This window comes from Meles meles, chromosome 12, assembly GCF_922984935.1.
Source record: "Meles meles chromosome 12, mMelMel3.1 paternal haplotype, whole genome shotgun sequence".
Classification (NCBI taxonomy): Eukaryota; Metazoa; Chordata; class Mammalia; order Carnivora; family Mustelidae; genus Meles; species Meles meles.
The window spans coordinates 14,778,325-14,802,259 of NC_060077.1; the positions used below are offsets into that span (position 1 = coordinate 14,778,325).

Sequence of the window (23,935 nt, forward strand, 5' to 3'; positions counted from 1 at the left end):
TATACAATTTACTAACTAGAATAAATGCATTTTTAAACGTTTTAAAAATTTTATTTATTTAACAGAGAGAGCACAAGCAAGGGGAACAGGAGAGGGAGGCTCCCCGCTGAGCAGGGAGCCCTGTGTGGGACGGGATCCCAGGACCCCAGGATCATGACCTGAGCTAAAGGCAGAGGCTTAACAGGCTGAGCCACCCAGATGTCCCTGAATTCTCATTTCTGCTTAGGTCATGGTCTCGGAGTCCTGAGGTAGAGCCCTGCCTCAGGCCCTACCCTCCGCTGGAATCTGCTTGAGGTTCTTCACCCCCCCTCACAGACTCCTTCCCCCACCTCTAATAAATAAATAAAATCTTAGGGCGCCTGGGTGGCTCAGTGGGTTAAGCCGCTGCCTTCGGCTCGGGTCATGATCTCAGGGTCCTGGGATCGAGTCCCGCATCGGGCTCTCTGCTCAGCAGCGAGCCTGCTTCCCTCTCTCTCTCTCTCTGCCTGCCTGTCTACTTGTGATCTCTCTCTGTCAAATAAATAAATAAAATCTTTAAAAAAAATAAAAATAAATAAATAAATAAAATCTTAAAAAAAAAAGTGTCACTCTACTTTTCCCAGTGCTTTCACATACATCCTGTTATTTAGCTTTCCTTCATTTTTTGGTGCAATGGTAGGGTCCTTGGGCAATGGTGAGGATACCAAAACCTTCTTGGGGACCAAAGAGAGACAGTGGATGAGTAACCTCTGCCGACATCTCCAGGAGGGGCCCCCAGAGAAGAGCTGTAACAGGACACCTTCCCTGTGTTCAAAGCAAAGACTATCCAGGACATATGTTTCTCTGGGGACTTGCTCGTAAGGTTCCCCCAGTGGGGCACTGGCCTGGGTGGTTTCCCTGGGTTTAAGGTAGCCATCTAGTGGACTCGATCGAGTCTCCAGACTGATCCAGACCCTGCAATTAAACTGCTGGGTGATCCTGGGCAGCAAGTAAATTACCTGGTCCCCCTGGTCGCCTTTCTCCATCTGGAAAATGGGTAGGTGACATGGGCTAGGATTTCTGAGGTTCTGGGAGGTTCATCCTCTGACCCATTTGGTTAGGACAAGCTGGGCCGGCGAGTTTTGAATACTGGAGACTCAGCAAACCTTTCGAACTTAGGAATGAATGAATTAAACAGCGGGAGGAGTCAAAGGGCTGGAGACGCCAAACTGCTGGGAGAACTAGGGTTTGCAGGTCATAAGGTGAGGGCGAGGGGTCAGACGTCGGGTTCCGGTCAAACCCAAGAAGAACCGGAAGTCCCAGATCCGGTCCGCTCAGAGCCCGGGCCTCCAGCCGCGCGACTAAACCTCCCGAGGCGGAGCTTCGGCACTGGGAGAGGGCGGAGTCTGGGGCCTCCCAATGGTAGCGCGGGTATCCTCCCACCTCAGCCAATCAGCGCAGGGAGACGGCAAAATTTAAACCCCCTCCCACCTCCTCCGCGGGGACCTGTCCCTAAAGCGCTTGTAGAAAGTGCGGTCGCTTGCCCCGCCCCCGCCAGGGAGGCGGGAAGAGGGGCGGGTTTTCCCTCCTGGGTTCGCCTATCACGACGGGCAGCCTGGGGAGAGGCGGGCAACGGCGCCAATCAGGGCAGCAGCCGTATCTCTGCGGAGCAGTTGGCTACAGTTGTTGCAACTTTTTTCGAAAGCTGCGTTTCCCGGGAGATCCTAGGCGGTGACAGAGCCGGGCCATGGCTAGAGGTATTTGCCCAGGTGGTCAGCGCCGGGGCGGCTGGGGGTGGGGATCGTGCTGGGCGGGGGACCAGGGTGGCGGGAGCGGCAGCGGGAAGCCGGTCTGCTGAGGTCTGCTCGGAAGGAGCGCGGAGACGGGGCTGGGGGGTGCGGGGGTTGTTGCGGAACCTTCTCCGACCCCCCATCCAAGTCTCCGGAAGTCCCTCCCGCTCCCATGCCTCGGTTTCCCCTTTATAAAGTGTGGGCACCTGCCGGCCTGCCTCTCCAGGAACAACAGATCCATATGTCAAAGCTCTTCGGGGACTAAAGCGCAGAGCACCTCCAGGGAATGGATGTTATTGATACCGGGAGGGGGGAGGGCGAAGCTTCGCCCCCCGTTTCGGAGCTCTCTCTTGCTGGGAAAGGAGGTGACTCCGAGGCCAGGGCGCAGATGGGTAACCTCCATCGTGGAGAGCGCGTCGGCGTGGACACCGCAGCAGGCGCCTTTCCTCTCCACGCCCTGAGTTACCTCATTTTGGGGGATGAGATGAGTCCCATGGCACCCCCCTGGGCGACCCTTCGTCCCGCAGCTGGTCAGGACTCCTGCCCACGGAGATGGCTTGGGTGGGATTGTCCAGCCGCGGGAGGCGATGTCGCTGCCTTAAGTCCTTCTTTGCACACTAAGTTTGCTGTCAGGACAGTAAGACCCACGTTATGCGGCAAAGTGATCTCCAGCCGCTGGTCATTCCCAGCTGCTGTGTCTCCTTCATACAAAAACTTGAGCGTGACGGCTGAGTAAAATTATTATTTCAGAAAAATGAGTTGAGGTTTGACATTTTTCTCAAAATCCCAAGGCAGTACACTTTAGCAGGAATTTGCCTTAATGCAGTATGCTCCCTATTACAATAATAATGAATAAAATACGATTCATTCAGTAAATATTTATTGGGGACCTTTGTTTTCAGGCCCTGCACCGAGTTGCATTCTTTATCATCCCAGAGTCCTTTTAGTATCTTTCAGAACAACCCAGGTTCTAATTAAGAAATGAGACAAAGTGGGGCCCCTGGGTGGCTCAGTGGGGTAAAGCCTCTGCCTTCAGCTCAGTCATGGTCCCAGGGTCCTGGGATCGAGCCCCGCATCGGGCTCTCTGCTCGGCAGGGAGTCGGCTTCCTCCTCTCTCTCTGCCTGCCTCTCTGTCTACTTGTGATCTCTCTCTGTCAAATAAATAAATAAAATCTTAAAAAAAAAAAAAAAAGAAATGAGGCAAAGTGAACTTCAAATGAACGTGGTTCATAACCCGGTCCACAGAGAGAGTTAAGACGAATATTTTTTCTTCAGGAAAGTATTAAGCATCTAAAAGTATATTTAATAGTATCTGACAGATCATAACAAATGTATGCTTCCCCGATTCATTTTTCCCATTAGAACAAAATCATTCAAGCTGTTTTAACAGTAGTGCCTTTAAAAGAAAAAAAAAAAAGATGGCTTGCTTTAATTAATCTATAGGGAAAACAAAACCAAGCAAATTGCCATTGAAATATTAAAATGCTTAATATAGGCAAATACTAATTACCATTGAGGGCCAGGCACTTTATTATCTCAGTTAATCTTTACAAATTGTTATTCCCATTTTTCAGAGGTGGAAGCTTGAAGTCCAGTACCCCTGTCTAGATTCTGACCATGCTGTGCCTTTCCTTGTTCCACTCTATCTCCCTCAGCCAAAGTGAAGACAAGTGTTCCCAGCTCACAAGATGGCAGGCTTACAAATCACCTTTGTAATTTATTGGTTAGGGATTCTCCCTTTTCCACCTGACACCCAAATTGTAGTCATTTCTTTCTTTCTTTCTTTCTTTCGTAGTTACTTATTTCTTAAGGCTTTGTTACTCTTGTAGATTATTAAATTGGGCATCTGGTAGTGTAAATATCAAATCCTTCTGAATGAAGAGTCAGGCTTTTCCTTCTAGAAAAGCTGTCTTTGTTGCAAACTTGTAGCTCACTTTGAGAACCCTGCTGGGTCACATGAACAAAATGTTCAGATACCAGGCAACTCCTCTCTGGTTTTAAAGTTTTACAGTCATGTAAATATTTTCAACCTCAGGTATATTAGTTTGAGGAGGATTAGCCCATCTGCTTTTCTCCATTTCTGCTGCTATGGCCAGATGGCCTGCTAATTGGTCCCCCTCTTTCTACTTTCACCATTTCCAATTTATTATCCCCCAGCAGCTAGACTGGTCCCCACCAAACACAGTTTTTTATCGTGTGACCTTCATTCCTCCTCCCTCTCCCACTGTTCTTAGGATCAAACCCACAATCCTCACTGTGGCCTGCAGGACCCTGCCTACCCCTCTGGCTCAGTGTGCTCCATCTGCCTTTACATACACTGTTATGTCCTTAGCAAGGGCCAGCAACGGAGTAGGTATTCCATAAATGTTTGTGGGATGAACGAATTCCTATTTTTGTGTCTGAGTTCAAGAGAAGCAACATACAGTCTTTACGGTAGAGTACACTGGTACAGCAGCAGCACTGGGTTCAGATCTCAGCTCTATTACCACTTTAGTCGTGTAATTCTGTCCACTGATTGATCTTTCCTGAGCCTCAATTTCTACATTTGTGCCACAGGGATAGTACCTTCTCATAAAGGGTTGGGAAGGTTAAATTAAATAATGCATTTTTGTAGGGCCTAGCACGTAAATACTGAATAAATGTTAGCCATTAGTATCATTCCTGCTGAATTCTATTTCTGTGAGATCCTGGACAACATTAAGAGTTCTTATTTCTGCTGATGGGTATATTCGTTACATACACATAAACACCTCATGTCCGGAAACAGGAAAGACTGTGTTGAAGGTTACATTGAATGATTTGCATTAGATCTTCTAGAACCAGAGCCGCAGAGTTGAGGGATAGGTGCTAGACTTGGATCTGAACATATGTACTCCCTGCATTTGAGGGCCGAAACCGAGAAAGCTGTGGCCCTGAGCATGTGTGTGTAGTTGCAGGTGGGGGGTGGGGAGGATGTTGAAATAGCATGTGAAGTAGAAAAGATGATCTGAGTGGCCGCTTCCTGTTCTCAAACCACGATTCCCATGATCGTTTGGCAACAAACTGCAAGCTTTCTCCGTGCTGGAGACGTAGGGCACACTACTTCAAATGGCTTGACCTGCCTGTCGGTGTCACTTTAGAATCCTCTTTCACTCTCCGCATAGTCTCTTGGGTATTCAAGTGAGCAGAGGATCCCATCCTACTGGAGTTAGGGTTCGTGTGGGGGCTGCCAGGGGAGAGGATAAGTGTGCGGACCAGCCCTGCCCCAGGATGCTAAAGCAGGAGCTGATCTGGGAGGTATGGTCCTGAGCCTATTCCTGCCATTTAATCCTATTTAATCTTATCCCTTTAAGGGGGAGGCAGCTACTTCAAGGGACAGCCATTTCTTTCTCTGTGGATGTCAGAAGGTGCCCTGAGTGGGCTAAGGAATTCGAGGTTCTTGGTCATTGTCCACAAGGAGGCTGAGGCCTCATCCGGGGGAGTGACTAGGCCATGGTCACAAAGCACCTCTGGGGCAGATACAGGGAGAGAAACCCAATGCTTGCCTCCCAGGCGGTGACCCGAGTGGTAGGAGCTAGATGGCCTGAGGTGTCTTGTTTGCATCTGTGACTTAGCAGAAATACAGTGACTCTTGGCTGTGGGCCCTCAAACCCTTCAGCACAGTGGTGCAGGGCGGTGAGCTCTGCCAACACAAGACACCCGACTGGCTGGAACCCCTGCCTTCCTAGGACATTTTCTCGTGGGGGTGGACAGGAGAACCAGGTGACTTGCTAACGCTTCTGCAATAGCATCTGTCCCTCCCATCTTGAATTTCCTCATCTGTGGCTGGGAGGGCAGGCTCGGCGTCATTTGGCCAGGAAATTCATTTTTAGTTCTGAGAATTTGGCCAAAGCTCCTCCCTTTTCTGAGCCTCAGTTTCCCCATCTGTGGAAAGGATATAATAATGGTGTGTACTTTCATAGGACTGTTGTGAGGTTTCGATGAGATCGTGTGTGCAGGGGAAGCACCCCACCAACTTGCTATTAAAACCACTGGCTCTATCTCCCAAGGGCCTGAACGGGTGCAGACCGCCTGGGTTTGACACTTGACCCCATCGATTTCGAGTTCTGTGGCCTTAAGCAACCCCCAGCACCTCTCTTGAGCCCCAGTATCCTCATTTTTAACGGGTTTGCCACGGGACCAACCCCCCACCCCCACCCCGGGAGGATTAAATGCCCCCAAACGCTCAGGGAGCACAGGCTTGGGCACACTGGAGGAATCCCGCCTGTGGCGCTCTCCGCTGCTGACTGCGCCTGGCAGCGACCGGTCTCCCAAAATATCCGCGGAGCCAGGGAGAGAAGGAGCCTGGCCGGCGAGAGCCGGGGCTGTCATTATCATGTTTCCCACCCCTTCCTCCCCGAGTGGCTGAGGACGCGCGAGAGGGGGCGCGCCCGAGTCGGGATTCGTCGCGGCCGCCCGGCCCGCCCTCCTACCCTCCCTCCCTCCGGAGGAGCCTCTCAGCGCCGCCCCTGCCAGCCCCTTCCCCGGGCCGGGAGCCGGACGGTGGGCGGCGGCGGCGGCGGCGAGCGGGCGGGCCGCTGAGGACTCGCCGCCAGCGCCTCCCTCCCAGAGTCCTCGGTCCCGGGCCGGCCGGGGCTGCCGCGGCGCGCTGGTGCCGGGCCCTGCCTCGCAGGCCATGGGGGAAGGGGGCGCCGTAGGGCGCCGCCGGCCCTTCCCCGGGGCGCCGCGGCGGCGTTGGTGGCGGCGGCAGCAGCAGCAGCAGCGGCAGCGGCAGCGGTGGTGGCCGGGCCGCGGCGGCGGCGGCGAGGGCGAGGGCGCGGGGCGCGCCGCCATGGGCCTGGCCGGGCTGCAGGTGGGTGTGGCGGGCCAGGCCGCGTGGGGGGCGGGCGGCGCGCGGGGCCCGGCCGGGCCGGGCGGCGGGAGGGCGACCCGGGCCCCGGCCCGGCCCGGCCGGCCGGCCCCTGCCTCCCGGCGGCGCGGGCGGCCCACCACCGCCAGGCCCTCGGAACATGGCTGCGGCGGGAGGCGCCGCCGCGGCGCCTGGCCCGGGCGGCCCCGCTCCCCGCCCCGCCGCGCCCTGAGCGCCCCCTCCCCCGCTTCCCCCGGGTCCCCCTCTCCAGGCAGGAAGATGTCCAAGCCCCGCGCGGTGGAGGCGGCGGCGGCGGCGGCGGCGGTGGCAGCGACGGCCCCGGGCCCGGAGATGGTGGAGCGGAGGGGCCCGGGGAGGCCCCGCACCAACGGGGTAAGCAGGCACCCTCCCCGCACTCACTCAGCGCGCCCCGAGGAGCCGCGCGGCCGGCCGCCCCCGCCGGCCCGGCGCCGCGAGCACGTGCGCGCGCGCGCTCCGGGACCCCCCCGCCCGCGGCCCTGGGCCCAGGGGCGGGGGGGTGGGGTGCGGGTGTGCGGGCGGGGCGCCCGGCTCGGGCAGCTTCCTTTTCTGCTGCCTGCCTGGGAGTGGCGTCCGCACTGGCTCCGCCATGACCCTGGTAGTATTTGACCTCGGAAAAGTTTGTGTCTTTATGGCATTTCCGCACCGGCAGTGTGGCTGCCTTCCCCAGGGTGTGCGGGGCCTGCCGGGGTCCCTCAGAGAGGTCACGGGTCTCGCCGATATGGTGTTTAAAGGTTCACGGGGCAGAAAGGCCCTACCAGTGTTTTCTGGGGAAGCCCTCCTCCATTCCGTGCTTACTCAGAGGAGAGGCCCGACACCCAGAGACGCCAGCAGTGACCTGTACCGCCCCACCCGCCTGCTCACCCTCCTTTTAATGCCTGGATGCCATTTGCAATAGAGTGACCGCCCTACCCGAGCTGGCTGTAGGCTCTGCTTTTATTAAGCTCCCCACCCCTAACCCCACCCTTCCATTACCACTGCAGTCCAGTCCCGCAGTCCTGGGAGGCTGCGTTGATTTGAGAGGGGCCAGGCTTGGGCACACTGAAGGCTCAGGCAGTTCTGACAAGTCCTCCCAGCCGCCTTCAGACCCAGAAGTGGTTAATCAGATTCCCTGAGGCCTGTTTCTGGGCTAAGAGTTCCTGTAGCTCCTGCCAGGGGAGTTAACTCCTGCACGCAGGCCAGCCCATCAAATTCTGCAGTTGTTCAGTCCGGGTCATTGCGACCTCTCTGCTCCTGGTAGGTTGTCTGCTTGTGGTATACACCTTGGTATACAGCTGGCTTCCTGCCAGCCAGGTGTGCCCTTAGTTGCCAGAAATGGAGGCCCTATGAGTTTGGGAAGCGTCTAACTCGTACCTGGGGGATCCTAAACCTTCCACTGTTCCCTCCAGGGCTGGCAACTCCTGGTGGCCTGCTTTTGAGAGATGATGTCTGTCTTTGGTTTTGGTTATTCTGAGTGCCCTTCTCTGCCATTTGCCCTGGGAGCTTCTTCTTCACGCCTCTTTCAGAACATGCATTTGTCGTTTTAGGAGAATGTATTTACCGGGCAATCAAAGATCTATTCCTACATGAGCCCCAACAAATGCTCTGGAATGCGTTCCCCCCTTCAGGAAGAGAACTCAGTTGCACATCACGAAGTCAAATGCCAGGGGAAGCCATTAGCCGGACTCTACAGGAAACGAGAAGGTAAGGCTCTGAAATGGCCCTGCCCTGACTACAGCTGCTCGGGTTGCAGAAGCCCCTCTTCCAGAATTGTGCGCATATATTAGATGTTTATCCAGCCTTTTCAAACCCAAGAGTTTGAAACCTTGTTTGAACCGTGTTTGTCTTGCTCCTAAGAAACAGACACAGGGGAAGAGTGGCCTGTCCCAGGGTGTGTGCCCTGTCGGTCTAACAGGTTTTCCCTGCTTTCACAAGAGTTAGCCTATCCCTCAAGCTTGAGTGTGTTGCCAAGTTGCAAAAATCACACCTGAGCTACAGATCAAGAGGCTCACCAGTACCCACAGTACAGAAGTTAGGGGTCTGGGGGGTACAGAGCAGGGGCTCGCTGTCCTGTGTTGTGTGAACGTAGGGAACTGACTTCCTTTCCTCTTTTGAGCTGGCCTTGACCTCCTTTCTGAGTTTCTTTCCACTCAAGTGCTCAGTGCTGCTCTCTGAAACAGCATACTCCGTGGTGAGATTCAGAGTTAAAATATTGAACAAGAAAATACATAATTACTGAAAATTCTGTTCGGCCCTGCAAAAACAGGTTGAAACCTCATACAAATCTAGCTCTCTTCCAAGTGTTATCCCTCTTAAAGCTGCAGTGGGGAAGAAGAGCTTTCCCCAATTCACCAAGGTCCCTTCTAATTAAAACTTGCCTTAAAGAAGCAGAACTCTGGCTGCCATCTGCTTTGGAATAGGAAGCCTCGTAATTCATTTACAGAAATGCCATAAGTGATGGTGAGCACAGTGTCCGCAGCCACAGCTGAGCACCAGGACTGGGGAAGCCCAGAACCAGGGGCAGGAGCCAGGCCTAAGCTTGATCTCCCCACCCAGGGCAGTGGGTGATACTATTTCAGTCCGTCTTTAAGTGACTTGGGTTCGAATCCTACCTCTGCCACTTCCAAGGAGAGGCTGGGGCAGGTCACTCCGTTTTTACAAGCCTCCGTTCTTTCATCTTTGAAGTGGGAGGGAGAACTCCTGCCTCGCAAGGCTGTCTGAAGATTGGTTAAAGCCTGGGTGCAGAGGGCTTTGTGCAGTGCTCCACACTGGCACCCCTTCCTTGCTGGCCTCTTCCTCGCTGCATTGGCAACACTTAGGCTAGCACTTACCACGTAGGGACTGAGGAAGGGGCTCTCCCTGAATGGTGGTCAGGCTGTCTGCCATCCCTCCTGGAATGGGGTGGAATGTGAGTGATCCTGAACGGTGACGTGGTAGAAAACTAGTTTTTTTGACGTCTAGTGTCACTAAATGGCCACAGTTAGGATCTGCGGCCGGATATACTTTGGAGGAGAGCCCAAGGGCCAGGCTTTTGTCCTTGATTCTCAACTTTGTTTCTGCCTTGACTCAGACTGACGTGGTAGCTGACGTTCACAGGCATCATGCACTCCTAGGATCTTTAAGGGTGATGTCCTGGACTTAAGGTTCCACTTAAGGCGTGTGAGGCAGTGAAAGGAGCCTGGGTGGATTTTGACATCGTTTTCTTTTTAGCTTGTTTATTGCTCCCTGAGTCTCTTATCACAGTGGTCACCATTTGAAAGTGTCCAGCCTGGTGGTTTTTAGTCTTTTCACGGACAGGCATAACCATGACCAACTGCCTGGTACCAGAACATTCCTCATGCCAAAAAAGAAGCCTCATACCCATTAGTCTCTCCTGGTTCCACCTCTTCCCCCAGCCCCTGCAGCCAGTAATGTATTTACTCTCCCTGTGGATTTGTGTCCCTGGACATAAGTAGACAGAATCCCGCAGAATCTGTAGCCTGTGGGGTCTGGCTTCTTCCACTCAGCATCACGTTTTTGAGGGCAGGTGTCAGGACGTCACTCCTTTCCGTGGCTGGATAATATCCCGTCAGGTGGACGGACCGCATTGTTCTCCCCCAGTCATCAGTGGATGGATGTTTGGGTCGTTTCTGCTCTGGCTCTTGTGAATAAGCTGCCACAAACATTCACATACAGGTTTTTGTGTGGACATATGTTTTTAATTCTCGTAACAGCCGCCTCCGAGTGGAACTGCTGGGTCATATGGTAACTCCATGTCGAACTTTTGAACAACTGCCAGGCTCTTTTCTAAAGTGACGGCGCCATTTTATGTTCCTACCAGCTATGTATTCTTGACTTATGTTTCTTCCTTTTTTTTTTTTTAAAGTCAGTCATTCTCTCAAAAAGTCTTATCATTCACCCACACTGGTGCTTCACAACTATTTTTAGTCACACATCCTTTTCGCCGTCCCTCCCAGCGCCGCACTGGTCAGTGTCGGGTCACTGTGCCGAGAACCACTGAACGTAGGGCTTTGGTCCCTTTAGAAGAGGAAACTTTTTTTTCTTAGAGTCTGAAATGAAGCGCGCCAGGCAGCTCTTGAGGCAGAGGTCTTTGCTAGGGAAGAAATTCTGCTTTATGACCTCATTCTTGTCCATCAACGCAGGTCCACTCTGGGAATTTTGCTTTTTTCCTGGGGTCTGCGGGCAAGTTCTGGATTGAGCACCTTCGTGGCTGGTGCCTCCTTTGGTGGCTCTGCCTCGAGGGTCCTCTCGCTCTCCCCCACCCTCCCACACATCAAGGGGCAGGAGATCAGAAACGTTCACAAGCTAGATGGGAGGAATCGTCCACCATGTCTGTCAAATCATCGGGAAGTACACTGCAAATACCTTACTGTTCTCTCAGTGATACCTCAGTAAAGCTGAAAGAAAAGAATTAAAAAGATGCAGACAAAAAGCTCTGCCCCGTGCCTGAGTCCAAAAGTGAAGCCACATGCCGCTCCCCCGGGAGCCGTTAGCAGACACGGGGTCCCACAGGCGGAGGGCACTGCGCCTGTCACACCCGGGGGCCTCTCCCTTCCAGAAGCCTGTCCTAGAACGCAGCTGAAGGTCGGGAAGCCAGGAGACGGAGAGTGGCGACTAACCCTCTGTCTTTCCCCGCGCTCTGCCTGCAGAGAAGAGAAACAGTGGGAACGCAGTACGGAGCGCCATGAAGTCCGAGGAACAGAAGCTCAAAGACGCCAGGAGGGGTCCCCTGGCACCTTTTCCAAACCAAAAATCCGAAGCAGCAGAACCTCCAAAAACTCCAACCTCGTCTTGTGATCCTGCCATTGCCGCTATCGCCAAGCAAGCCCTGAAAAAGCCCATCAAGGGCAAACAGGCCCCGCGGAAGAAGTAAGTGCCTCCTGGAGGTGGCGCAGGGTGCGGCTTTGGCCCCAGACCCGGCTCAGGTGCCAGCTGGAGGAGCAGGTCCCCCACCGGCCTCTGTGTCATCCGGGCCCAGGTGCCATGAGGACCCCCCAGGGACATTGTTACCTGGTCTGAGTCCAGAGCTCAGGAGCCCCCCGTGCCCCCCCAACGCCGAGAACAGGCAGCCTATCTCGCGCTCCGAGGCCCCCTTGGGCGGGTGAGCCTGGTGACCACAGGCCCCCGGGGACGGAGGTGTTGAAGTCGCCAAGGAGCCACCTCGGGGTTTCAGCACACCCTTGTTTTCTCCTCTGCCTTTCCCACCCCAGAGCTCAAGGGAAGACCCAGCAGAATCGCAAACTCACGGATTTCTACCCGGTGCGGAGGAGCTCCAGGAAGAGCAAAGCCGAGCTGCAGGTGAGCTGCAGGTAGCACGCTGCGCTTGCCCCCCGGCTGGCTGGCGGAGGGGCGGTGGGCAGGATGGGAGCAGGACTGTGGCAGGACAAGAGCGGTCTCCGGGCTGCCTCCTGGGGACAGGCACCCTCCTGGTGGGCGCAGTGCCTGTGAGGCCCCGGGCGAGGCACTTCCGTGGAGGAACCCTGTCCGCTGTAGCGCGCCCAGGTGGCCCAGGTTGCGGGGACAGCGTCCTTCCCAGGCCGCGGTGGCAGGGCAGTCGGAGCGCGGGACCTCTGGGGAGGCTGCACGCTCTTCCCCGGGCTTGCCCGCGTGCTCGCTACACGCTCCTGCATCGCGTCTGGGGGGTGCAGAGTGGGGCTCAGAAGCCACTTACCGGTTGTACGACTCGGGCCAGTCACTTAACTGCTCTGTGCCTCGGTTGCCCCATCTATAAAATGGGATAACAAACCAGTATCTTATAGGCGTGTTTTTGGGGGGATTCAGTGAGTTCACCGTCCAGGAACACTGGGAACCAGGCCTGGCCTCCGGGAGGCACAGGTTGACTTGTGGCCACCATTGCTTCCCTGGGGTCATCACTTCCCGCGGCCCCTCTCCTCTCCCTCCCAGCTGTGGTCCGAGGATCGTAGACAGAGGAAGGCTGCCCAGACTGCAGGCCTCCGCCTGCTGTGTTTGTCTGTGGTTGGCAGTCGGTCCGTATTGGATGCAGCGAGGTGTGGTTATTGCCAGTGTGTGGCGGCCACAGACCCTGGGCGTGCTCTGCCCTGCGGCCCTCTGCCCTGCGATGCCCTCAAAGCCCCCTGGGTGGAGCAGCAGGGCTGGCATTGCCGCCCCCGCAGAGGGGTGGGGGAGTTCTGTGCCCATCGCCCCCTACCCCCAGCCTGCCTCCTTGAGGCCTTGTCAGTATTAGCATTTGAACCTGAACTAGACTCCATCAGCATTTTGTAGGTTAAAGCTATAGATGCAGAGACGGGAAGGTGGCATTCTCTTTCCTGATTATTTGAATTGATGAGACTTCCTTTAAAATAGTGGGAGAAGGGGTCCATCCCCACCCCCCACTTCGCCCACCAGGGAGAAGCTTTGGCTTTAATTTCTTGAGAAAGGCAGTCTTTCAGCCAAGAACAAGCGGTTATAAAATGTTTGCCTGCAGTGGGAGGCTGTGCGAGGTCACTCTTCAAGACAGCCCTGCAGAGGGCGAGGGGGTGTGCCAGGCCCCAGAACCCAGCACAGCTCCCAGCCGCGGTCAGGGCTGCGGTGCCCACACAGGGAGCGCTGGGGGTTCGCCAAGGCCTGCCATGTGCTGCAGAGGGAGGGCAGCTGAGTCTGCCTTTTTAATAAAAAAAAAAAAAAAAAAGAAGAAGAAGGTCTTTTCTGGCTCGGGGAGGGCAGGCTGCCACAGGACGTGATGCAGGGCTGCGAAATGTGGCAGTAGCTGAGCAGAAGGGAACAGACGGCGTGCTTCTCTGAAGCTTGGTCTGCAGCTAGGAAACTCGCCGTGTCACCAGAGAGCCAGTGCCGAGGAGAGCCGTGCTGCGCTCCACTTGTTTGGGTTAGCTCTGCCCAGTGAGCACCAGGGCCAGGTGGTTGCCGGCCAGGCGGGTAGGCGGCCCTTGGCTGGGGCATGCGGCTGTGGCTGGCCTGGGCGGTGTCTTCTCTTGATGGCACAGGTAAAACTCGAGGGTGGGGCAGCTGGGCCTCGTCCGAGGGGTGAGGTCAGTCCCGACCTGCCTGCTCTTCGGGGCCCCAGAAACCAGGGCCCGGGCACATGGGGCACAGAGAGGGTTGGGGGTAGCCAGGGGAGAAACTAAAATGAAGACTTTTGCAGATAATTGAGTCTGAAGACAGGCCAGGGCCAGGGCTCAAGAGGGTGGACACTGGACCTTGGAGAGAAAACCCTGAACTGCTTGTTGCTTCGCTGTGGGGGCCCCTTAGCTGGCTGGCCTGCTTGTGGGTGGGGTGACAGCCTACATGGGGGCAGTGCCCTGGCTTCTTCCTTCTCAGCCCAGTCCCAGGCCTGATGTGCAGAGCAGCCTTGACCTAATTCAGACCTCGCTTACCTCCCACTCAAGTCTGCCTCCAGCCGCCGCCCGTAGGCTACTGCCTGAGTTCTCGCTCGGAAGCCTGGAGCTGGTTCATGCGTGCTCCTAAGTGTGGAGCCTCCGGAATGGAGCTCGGACTATGGCTCTGCCTTCAGGGCATCTAGCCCGCTCCCAGTTCCTGGTGCCACATTCAGTCATGGCAGGAAAGTCCTCAGGTCACTTTCCATTACAGAGCTTATCTCACTCCTCCCTGGTCTGGTCTCCTGCACACACCAATAATTTTTCCGCAGGGAGGTGAGTATGGTAATGTTGCCATTGCTTGAGGGCTTACTATGTGTCAGGCACCATTCTGGGGCAGGATATCCCACGGCATGCAAGATCTGTACTCAGAGAGCTTATATTCAAGTGGGGAGTGATTCACAATTAAAAAAAAAACAAGGGGCGCCTGGGTGGCTCAGTGGGTTAAGCCGCTGCCTTCGGCTCAGGTCATGATCTCAGGGTCCCGGGATCGAGTCCCACATCGGGCTCTCTGCTCAGCAGGGAGCCTGCTTCCCTCTCTCTCTCTCTGCCTGCCTCTCTGTCTACTTGTGATCTCTCTCTGTCAAATAAATAAATTAAAAAAAAAATAAAAAAAAAAACAACAAAAAAACAAAACACCAAAGAACAAGATAATTTCAGATAGCCCTTTGACATTAATATCACAGTAGTTTGAAAGCTGGGTGAGGCTAAGGCTACCGTAGCTACAGTAGTCACGGAAGTTTCACTGAGGGGGCTGCCCTTTGAGCAGAGCTTGGAAGGGAGGACACAAGCCAGGTGAAAGGATTGGGAGAAAGGGTGTTCCAGGCCCGGGTGGGGAGGATGTGCAAAGGCCAGGAGGCAGGAACAAGCCTGGCCCTGTAGGAGAGTCAGCCAGTGTGGCCAGAAGGTGGGAACAAAGGTGACTATGGCAGATGAGGTGGGGCTGGGACTCTGGGTAGCCTCACAGGCCATTGGAAGAGTGGCTTTTATCTCTGTTGCAGTGGGAAGGTATGGAAAAGCTTTTGCTTCTCTCTCCCTCTCTCTCTCTCTCTCTCTTTTTAAAAGATTTATTTATTCATTTGAGAGAGGAAAGGGCAGAGGGAGGGGGAGAGAGTATCTCAAGCAGACTTCCACTGAGCGCAGAGCCCAATGTGGGGCTTGATCTCACAACCCTGAGATATGACCTGAGCTGAAACCAAGAGTTGGATGCTCAACAGAGTGCACCCCCCGGAGCCCCAGGGTTTTACTTCTCTTTAAATAAACTCTGTTTTGGAATAATCTCAGGTTTATAGAGGAGCTTCAAAGATAGTACAGAGTACTCCCACAGATCCTTTACTCAGTTTCCCCATCATTTACACCTTACGTACACTGTCCTGGTAACCTTTGTCACAGTGAACCAACGTTGGCCCATCACCATTCAGTAAACTTCCTGGCAGGCTTTAAGCAGGGAAATGACATGATCTTATGTACATTTTTATTTTATTTTTAATTATTTATGTATTTGAGAATGAGTGAGAGAGCACACGAGTCGGGGGAGGGGCAGAGAGAGGGGCCTGTCGCGGGGCTTGTTCCCAGGACCCTGGGATCATGACCTGAGCCGAAGGCAGACGCTTAACTGACTGAGCCACCCAGGTGGCCCATATTTTATTTTATTTTTTAAAGATTTATTTATTTGAGAGAGAGAACAAGTTGGGGGGGCTGGGAAGGGAAGAGAGAGAATCTCAAGCAGACTCCCCGCAGAGCACTGAACCCCGATGGTGGGGCTCGATCCCATGACCCCAAACAAGAGATTGTGACCTGAGCCAAAACCAAGAGTCAGACACTTAACCAACTGAGCCGCCCAAGTGCCTCTTTTGTAGATTTTTCACAAGATGCTCTGGCTGCTGTGTGGGGAACAGAGTGAGGGGGGTGGTCAGGGTGGGCATTAGGAGCCCAGGGAGGTGGCCATGGCTTGGCTGGAAGGTGGCGGGGGAAGAGCTGGGATGGGGGCCGGATGCAGAGGTGTGTGGTGCGGCTCTTGTGCTGGGTCTATAAACCCGGTGTCCCCAGCCTGCCACGTGGAGAGAGCCTGGGAAAGTCCGTGTGCGCTGCCAGCCCGGGCCACTGGTTGGGGCAGGTCTCCTCAGCGGTGGGTGGAACCCCCCTACCCCGTGCACCCCTCTGTGGTGCCCAGAAGAGGGCCCTGGCTTCTGCTTGCTTTCTGTGTGGCTCCCTGTGCCTCCCCACAGTCCCAGGCACAGACAGAGCAAGGGACTTGGATCTGGCGGGGGCGGGGGGGGTGGTCCTAAGGGGCCGGTGAGGCCAGGCGTGTGCACTCCCGTCGGACTTCTTTGTTCAGGGTGGCACTGCCTCTTGGGGGGGTGAGGCCCTGTTCTCAGCCGTGGCGGTGGCTTCCTGGAAACCCAGGTCCAATTTCTAAAGCAAGGTGCCTGCCGGGGCTGTCAGATGGGCAGGACGTGGTGTGCACCTACCCCTTCGAGGACACAGCCTCTCGTCTGCCCTGGCCGATGGTGTACGGAGTTCTGTCCTGATTTTACACGTCGGAAGTTTGGATTGTCCGGACGACACTGCACATGCCAAACAGTACAGAGCCCCCGACCCAGTCTGCAGCTGGGCCACCGCCGTGTCCCCGCCCTGCCCCCCCACCCCGGTTCATTTGAGCCCCAGGTGGCAAACCGTCCACAGCAGATGGCAGTGAGAAACGGATGGGGCTGTGGGGGCACGGGCGGCTTCAGGGACTGCTGTCACGGAGGCCAGCCCTGAGTGATCCGTGGGTGGTCCGGGCTGCCCAGAGTGGCCCAGGAGAGAATGCTGAAATGCTGCTTTTTTTCTTCCCTCTGCCCAGTCTGAAGAAAGGAAAAGAATAGACAAGTTGATTGAAAGTGGGAAGGAAGAAGGAATGAAGGTAAGGGGCAGCAGGGCCTACTGCTCGGAGGCTGAGGCTGGTGGGTACCCCCTGCCCCTCCAACCCCCGCTCCTCCCCTCCCAGCGGCCAGCAGGCTGCCCTAGCCCTGTAACGGTCACCGCAGTGGTCAGAGTCTTAGGTTGTCAAGGGGCCAGATACCAAATCTGTTCAGGGAACGTCTCAGGAATGGAAATGTCACCCAATGAAACTTTTTTAAATTGCGGTAAAATACATATAACAGAAAATGTACCAGTTTAACCCGTTTAAAGTATACAATTCAGTGTCACTAAGTACATGCACAGCGTTGTGCAACCATCAGTCTTGTCTAGTTCCAGAACTTTCTTATCCTCCCAGATGGAAACCCTGTACCCAGTAGCAATCACTCCTCACTCCCCCAGCCCCGGCCGCCACTAATGTGTCTGTGTCTGTGGGTTTGGCTCTTCTGGACATTTCATATGAATGGAGTCACAGAGTAGATGGCTTTCTCTCATTTAGCCTGAGGCCCCGTCAGACTAACACATTCTCCTAAACTCTGTTTTCCTGGGAAATGACAGGGCCCAGGAAATTTCCTTTTCTTCTCCTGTACTGCAAACACATGGGTGGATGAGAAGGGCAGAGCCTGTAGTGGCCCCGGGGGGTCTGGGCGACACGAGCAGTCACCCTGCAGCCCATTTATAACTGAATGAGGAGAGGCACAGGAGGGTAAATTCCCGAAAAAAGGAGATGCTTGGAACACGGGGTCCTCCTCCTTCCCGGAAGAGGCCACGTGTGTGGATGTGAGTCAGGCTTTACCACTTCCCAGCCACGTGGCCTTGGACATAGTTCTGCCTCTCTGAGCCTCTGTTTTCTCATCTACAAAATGGGGCAGCACCCACCCGGCAGATCTCTCCAGAGGCTCAGATGTAACAAGGCTTTAAAAGGGCACAGGGAACCTTTTCGGGGTCATGAATTGTGGGGATGGTTGCACAGCGGCCTCTGGTTCATCATACCCGTAGTGCTGTGTCCCTCGTGATGGGGTCTAGGGCACACCTCAGCGAAGCTGTTGCAAGAAGGTGGGGCAGGCCCTGGGCAGCCAGCCCCCAGCCGGGTCAGGAAGCAGCGCTCTCCTCCTCTCTACAGATTGACCTCATTGACGGCAAGGGCAGGGGAGTGATCGCCACCAAGCAGTTCTCCCGGGGCGAGTTTGTGGTCGAGTACCACGGGGACCTCATCGAGATCACCGACGCCAAGAAGCGGGAGGCTCTGTACGCCCAGGACCCCTCCACAGGCTGCTACATGTACTATTTTCAGTATCTGAGCAAAACCTACTGGTAAGTCTGCGGCCTGGCAGCGAGGACAGCCCTCGGGGCCGGGAGCCACAGGGGCACCCTGCTTCCTCCTCTGGCTCCTACTTCTTGTTTCGCTCTTGCTACTTTTTTTTCCCCCCAAAGCCGCGAGGCCGCTCTCCCTCACTTGGCATTTTAACGTTCGAGATTGGAGCCGTTCTGGCTGCCATCGGACCAGATGAGAAGCACAAGTGGGCCGGTTGGTGACAGGCCGCTCCCTCTCGTGGTATTCGGCCAGAGCGGCTCTAGAAATCACTGGTTCTCCTTTTCCCATATGACCACTGCACTCGATTTTTTGTTTTGTTTTGTTATAGGCTCTATTTTTCTGAGCAGTTTTAGGTTCCCGGCAAAATGGGGCGGAAGGTACAGAGAGTTCCCGACACTCCCTGCCTTCTCACCCGCACTGCCTCCCCCACTACCGGAGGAGTCGATTTTCATTCATTTATTTATTACGCACCTGCCCCACAGGCCCCCACAAGGAACCTATAGTGTTCCTATCTCCTCTCACCCCTCCCCTACACCCCCCCCCAGTGCCTCCTGGGCTTTTAAAGATGTTTTTTGATTCGAATTGCTTTCCCCAAAACATGGCTATAAATTGACATCCCACCAGAGTCGAGCGCTGTCCAGAACAGGGATCAAAAGCCTCTTTATCAATTTAATCCTCTGTTGCCCTCCCTCCCGCCAGCGTGGATGCGACTAGAGAGACAAATCGCCTGGGAAGACTGATCAATCATAGCAAATGCGGGAACTGCCAGACCAAACTGCACGACATCGACGGCGTGCCTCACCTCATCCTCATCGCCTCCCGCGACATCAAGGCCGGGGAGGAGCTCCTGTATGACTATGGGGACCGCAGCCGGGCTTCCATCGAAGCGTACCCCTGGCTGAAGCATTAACCTCCCCGCCCTCACCCCCCCCTTCTTCCATGGACAAAGTGCCCTCAAAGGGAATTGATTTTTTTTTTTTTTTACACACTTAATCTTAGCAGATTACTTCAGATGTTTTTAAAAAGTATATTAAGATGCCTTTTCACTGTAGTATTTAAATATCTGTTACAGGTTTCCAAGGTGGACTTGAACAGATGGCCTTATATTACCAAAACTTTTATATTCTAGTTGTTTTTGTACCTTTTTTGCATACAAGTCACACGTTCGTGCTTCCCGTGCATGCAGTCAGAGACGCAGCACAGGTCGTAGAGGAAAGAGTGAACATGAACTCGGAAGCCGGGTGACTCCCGCCTCCCACCGAAGAGCCAGGACTCTCCTCCCCACACCCCCACTGGCCAGGGGCGGGTGACACCGCCTCCCGGGCCTGGCTGGGGTGTTCCCAAGCTCTTGTTTTCCTGACGTCTGGACAGGCGCACATGGAAGTGTATGAATATTTTTTAAAAAAGGTTTCGCAGTAAGCTAGTCTTCCCCTCTGCTTTCTCGAAAGCTTACTGACCCAGTGGCCCCCAGGCGCGGGCCAGGCCTAGGTTTACTCTTCCACAGGCTGCCGCTTTTCTGGGCACCTCGAAGCATCAGGGCGGGTAATCAGAGTAGATGTGGGCAGGGAAAAGCATTGCTTGCTCGCCCTGCTGGGGCAGGGTTTCCCAAAACTGGGTTAATTCTTTATAGAAATGTGAACACTGAATTTATTTTAAAAAAAATAATAATAATAAAATAAAAAAAGTAAAAAAGACAAAAAAAAAGAAAAAAACCACAGAAAACAACTTACATGTATATAGGTCTTGAAGTGAGTGAAGTGGCTGCGTTTTTCTTTTTCCTTCCTTTTTTTTTTTTTTTTTTGTTTTGGTTTTTTTGGGTTTTGTAGAGGAGATTTGAGATGGTACTCTATTCTAATCAAAAATAAAAGTTTTGTAGCGGGACCAGAAATTACTTACCCCTCACCCCCCCCCCCCCAAACCCTGACCTGATTCCAATGGGTTGAAAGTTCCAGACCTGCTGTCAGGCTTTCTGATTGTCAGACCACCTGGTGTCCTTCCTGCAAAAATGAAGATGCAGCCATGAACCGAAGGGGGAACCCGCAGACCCTGAAATGCAGGGCCCCCGCCCTAGCCGCTGGTACACAGTGGAGTGGGCAGGCCCCGCAGCCCAGGATCAAGGCTAAGGGTCAAGTTTTCACCTTGACTGTGATAGGAGGGGTAGGTAGCTTCCTCCTCCCTCCTGAAGGGGGACCTATTCTCACTCTGTTAATTAACCTGCAGTCCAGGGGCCATGGCTCTGGATCCATAACCTGGGGTCTCCTGGCCTCCCCTGGTCCCAGGTAAATGTGAATGGAGACAGGTATGAGAGCCTGTCCTCAACCTTGATGCCCCCCACCCCTGCCCCCTGGCCTCACCACGGTGCTACCTAAGAAAGTCTTCCCCCCCACCCCACATTTGCCTGGTCAGTGGTCAGAGAATTGGACGAGGATCCGACAGAGTGTGTAAATGTGAGATAAAATGTCTTGGTTGTACCTGTTTGTGGTTTCGCTTTGTATTTAAAAAAAAAAAGAACTTGAAAATTATTTGTCATCATAAAAATGAAACAAAAATTAAAATATTTATTGCCAGGCAAGGCCATCTGTGTCTCTCTGTTTTTTACATGGTGGGAGACAGGATTGGATTTTCAGCCTTATTTTACAAAAGGGTTACACAGCAGGGGCACCCAGCTGGCTCAGTTGGTAGAGCATACAACTCTTGATCTGGGGGTTGTAGATTCAAGCCCCGTGTCGGGTGAAGAGATTACTTAAAATCTTTAAAAAGAAAAGGGTGGGGGTTATAGGCCATTGGTGAATGCCCTCCTAGGGGAACATTCTGTTATTGGTACAATGGGGGTCATTGGTGCCAGAGACGATTAAAAACCAACGCATGTTGAATCCTCCCTCAGAACGACACCTGGCATCATCATGTGTGCCTGTCTTGGGTGGGAAGCGCCTCCTACCAGTCCACATCTCTGTCCCCACCCCATGGTGCCCCACCAGCCACTGCACTTGCAGATGGGGACAGCAGATAGAGTCCCTGGTTGACAAGCGGAAGATCTGATGGCAGCAGCAGCTGCGTTTGCCAGCCTGTCACCTTGCACAAATCCCTTTCCTTTTCCAGAGCTCAACCACATGGGAACAACCTCTGCCCCACTGACATGCAGGGGTGTCCTGAGGATTCAGCTGTCATGGATGACTCCATCTTCACCTTGGAGGGAATAGGATGGCCTGGTGGCCTTGTGCCCTTGGCTCTGGAACAGCCGACTGTATGACGCTGGGCAGGTGACGGCTCTGTGCGTGTCACTTCCCTCGGCAACATGGAGCAGAGCTGGTGCACGCACGCGGGGGACTGCGTTACAGGAGTTAGTATGGGAAAAGCGTGTGGAGCACGCCCTTAGGCATCGTGTTTGCTGTCAGGATTGAAACTGGGCTTTGCTTCAGGGCGCCTGGGTGGCTCAGTTGGTTAAGTGTCTGGTGAAGTGTCTGACTTGTGATTTCGGCTCAGGTCATGATCTGAGGGTCCAGGGTTCGAGCCCCGCATTGGGCTCCCTGCTCAGCAGAAAGTCTGTTTCTTCCTCTATTCCTCCCCCTCCCCCTGCTTGTGCTCTCTCCCCAGTAAATAAAATCTTTTAAAAAAGAAAGAAAGGAAGGAAGAAACTTTGCCTGGGACTGATCGCTAAGAGCCTCTGAGCTCTGATATTTAGCGGCTGTATTTACTTACTCATTTTTTTTAAGATTTTATTTATTTATTTGACAGTCAGAGATCACAAGTAGGCAGAGAGGCAGGCAGAGAGAGAGAGAGGAGGAAGCAGGCTCCCTGCTGAGCAGAGAGTCCGATGTGGGGCTCGATCCAAGGACCCTGGGATCATGACCTGAGCTGAAGCCAGAGGCTTAACTCACTGAGCCACCCAGGCGCCCCGACTTACTCATTTTTTTAAAGATGATTGCTACAGCAACCACTTCTTGTGCCTTGTGAAACCTGACTTGGAAATCCACTTCTCAGCCGGTTCCTCCGGGTGCTGGGTTTGGCGGAGGAAGCCTATGGTGTGGAAGGAGCTCTAGCACTTTCTGTGGTCACACCAGGCCCCAGCTCCAGGAGAAACGCTCCTGGGACTTACCTTCTGGAACTCCCACACCCCAGTGTCTGATTTGATCAAGGGCTACTAAAATCTGAGCGTTCTTTATTGTCCTTTTTTTTTTTTTTTAAAGATTTATTTTTTTGACAGATAAGAGATTACAAGTAGGCAAAGAGGCAGGCAGAGAGAGAGAGAGGAGTAAGCAGGCTTCCAGCCAAGCAGAGAGCCCGATGCGGGGCTCGATCCCAGGACCCTGGGATCATGACCTGAGCCGAAGGTTTATTGTCCTTTTTTAAAAGTCAGTCTCTCCCAGGATACACGGGAACCAGGGCTGTTTTAACTTGACATTTCTCTCGGAGTAGGGTTTCCTGCCCTTATCTATCTCCACGAGGGAGAAAGAGGCAGCTGAGCGTTTATACGGGGGGAACTCCCAGGTCCGGGAGGGCAGGTTTTATGTATAAATGGCTTACAGACAGCAACACACAATGATCTGTCTGCTTCCAGACTTTCCGGCTGTTCTACAGCCCGGAGACAAGGAGATGGAAACCGAAGCAAGACTGGCTCAGGGATAGGGAAGTGGGCTGCCGCCGTCGCTGGGGCTGTAGGATGTAAGGCTAGTGCCTCGGGGATGGACTTTCCATGTCATTCCCAGGAGCTGAGTCTCCTCTGCACTCCTGTAAGGGACACAGCACTCCGCCCTGCCCCCCACCACTCACACACGTTCTGTTCTGTGGTTTCTCGGCCCCTGTGGGCGGGCAGCCCAGCCTCTGTGTGGGGGTTCTGAAGGCAGGACGCATAGACCCGCTTTCCCAGCTGGCTCTCACGTCCAAGGCACAGACACCTTTCTCCTGCCTCCCCCCTGTGAAGAGGTCATGATATGAGGTCAGAAATCGGGAGCCCCTGATCGAAGGCTCTGGACTGGCCTCCGCGGGGCCTGTGTTTCTCGGGAGGCAGAGAGAGTGAAGCCTGGACTATGGAGTTCACCTCTGGGTTTGGGTCCAACTTCTACCCCTTTGGAGCCTGGACCCTGGACGAATCTCTCGGCCCCACTGTGCTGTCACCTTGGGTGTCCACGGACATGATGACACCCATCCCACAGAGGTATGGCAAGGCTGTAGGCAAAAGGTCCTCCAAATGATGCAGGCAAAACACGGATTCATTAACATCAATGCTTTTCTGGAGAAGAGGACACGTTGGATGTTGCGGATAGGAACCCAGGCCTTAGAATCAGCCCCTCCTGTGCATCTGGGGCAGCCACTTCCTAGCTCCGTGACCTCATGCACTTTCATCTCTCCGAGTTTCACTTTCTGAATCTGTACACCAGTGGGTGAGTGCCAGGCCCCACCTTCCCGAGCTGTTCCACACAGCCGGTGGAACATTCAGGAAGCCAGGGCCAGTCACTAGCACGACCAGCTCACAGGACATGTTCAGCAGGTCCGTTCATTTCTTTGCAAAGTGCAGCCATCCGTTCTCTCCAGACTATTTCGCTGAATCCTAAATGCATTCTCCCCCCCACAACATTTTAACATCTTTGAAGTCAGGACGAGCCTTAAAATCTATAGCATCTTAATGTTGTAATTTGTCCCCTTTTCCTCACCCTGTTTGTTGAAAAGACCGTCTTTTTTCCCATTGTATATTTTTGCCTCCTTCATCATAGATCGATGGACCATATAAGTGTGAGTTTATTTCTGGGCTCTCTTCTGTTCTGTTGTCTGTGCT

The 23,935-nt window shown here is 54.1% G+C and overlaps 1 protein-coding gene across 5 annotated transcripts; it reads left to right on the forward strand.

Annotated features, from left to right (window-relative positions):
- The first annotated feature begins 1,635 nt into the window (after positions 1–1,635).
- On the forward strand, positions 1,636–20,734 carry KMT5A (lysine methyltransferase 5A). Of its 5 annotated transcripts, none has more exons than XM_046025180.1 (8): positions 1,636–1,715; positions 6,848–6,969; positions 8,142–8,298; positions 11,244–11,463; positions 11,805–11,892; positions 16,792–16,851; positions 17,971–18,161; positions 18,862–20,734. In XM_046025180.1, the coding sequence occupies exons 1-8, from the start codon at positions 1,706–1,708 to the stop codon at positions 19,070–19,072; spliced, it is 1,059 nt and encodes a 352-aa protein (XP_045881136.1). In that variant the 5' UTR covers positions 1,636–1,705; the 3' UTR covers positions 19,073–20,734. The 5 variants fall into 5 exon arrangements, with proteins under 5 accessions (XP_045881136.1, XP_045881137.1, XP_045881138.1 ...); XM_046025183.1 differs by lacking the exon at positions 1,636–1,715 and adding an exon at positions 6,517–6,579; XM_046025182.1 differs by lacking the exons at positions 1,636–1,715; positions 6,848–6,969 and adding an exon at positions 6,062–6,579 and having other exon boundaries at positions 8,223–8,298.
- The last annotated feature ends 3,201 nt before the right edge of the window (positions 20,735–23,935 follow it).

Coding starts and splice junctions, on each gene's coding strand:
- KMT5A (XM_046025179.1), top strand. CDS start 6,403: ATGGGGGAAGGGGGCGCCGTAGGGCGCCGCCGGCCCTTCCCCGGGGCG. Junction 16,852..17,970: donor GGAAGGAAGAAGGAATGAAG/GTAAGGGGCAGC, acceptor TCCTCTCTACAG/ATTGACCTCATTGACGGCAA. Junction 18,162..18,861: donor TATCTGAGCAAAACCTACTG/GTAAGTCTGCGG, acceptor CCCTCCCGCCAG/CGTGGATGCGACTAGAGAGA.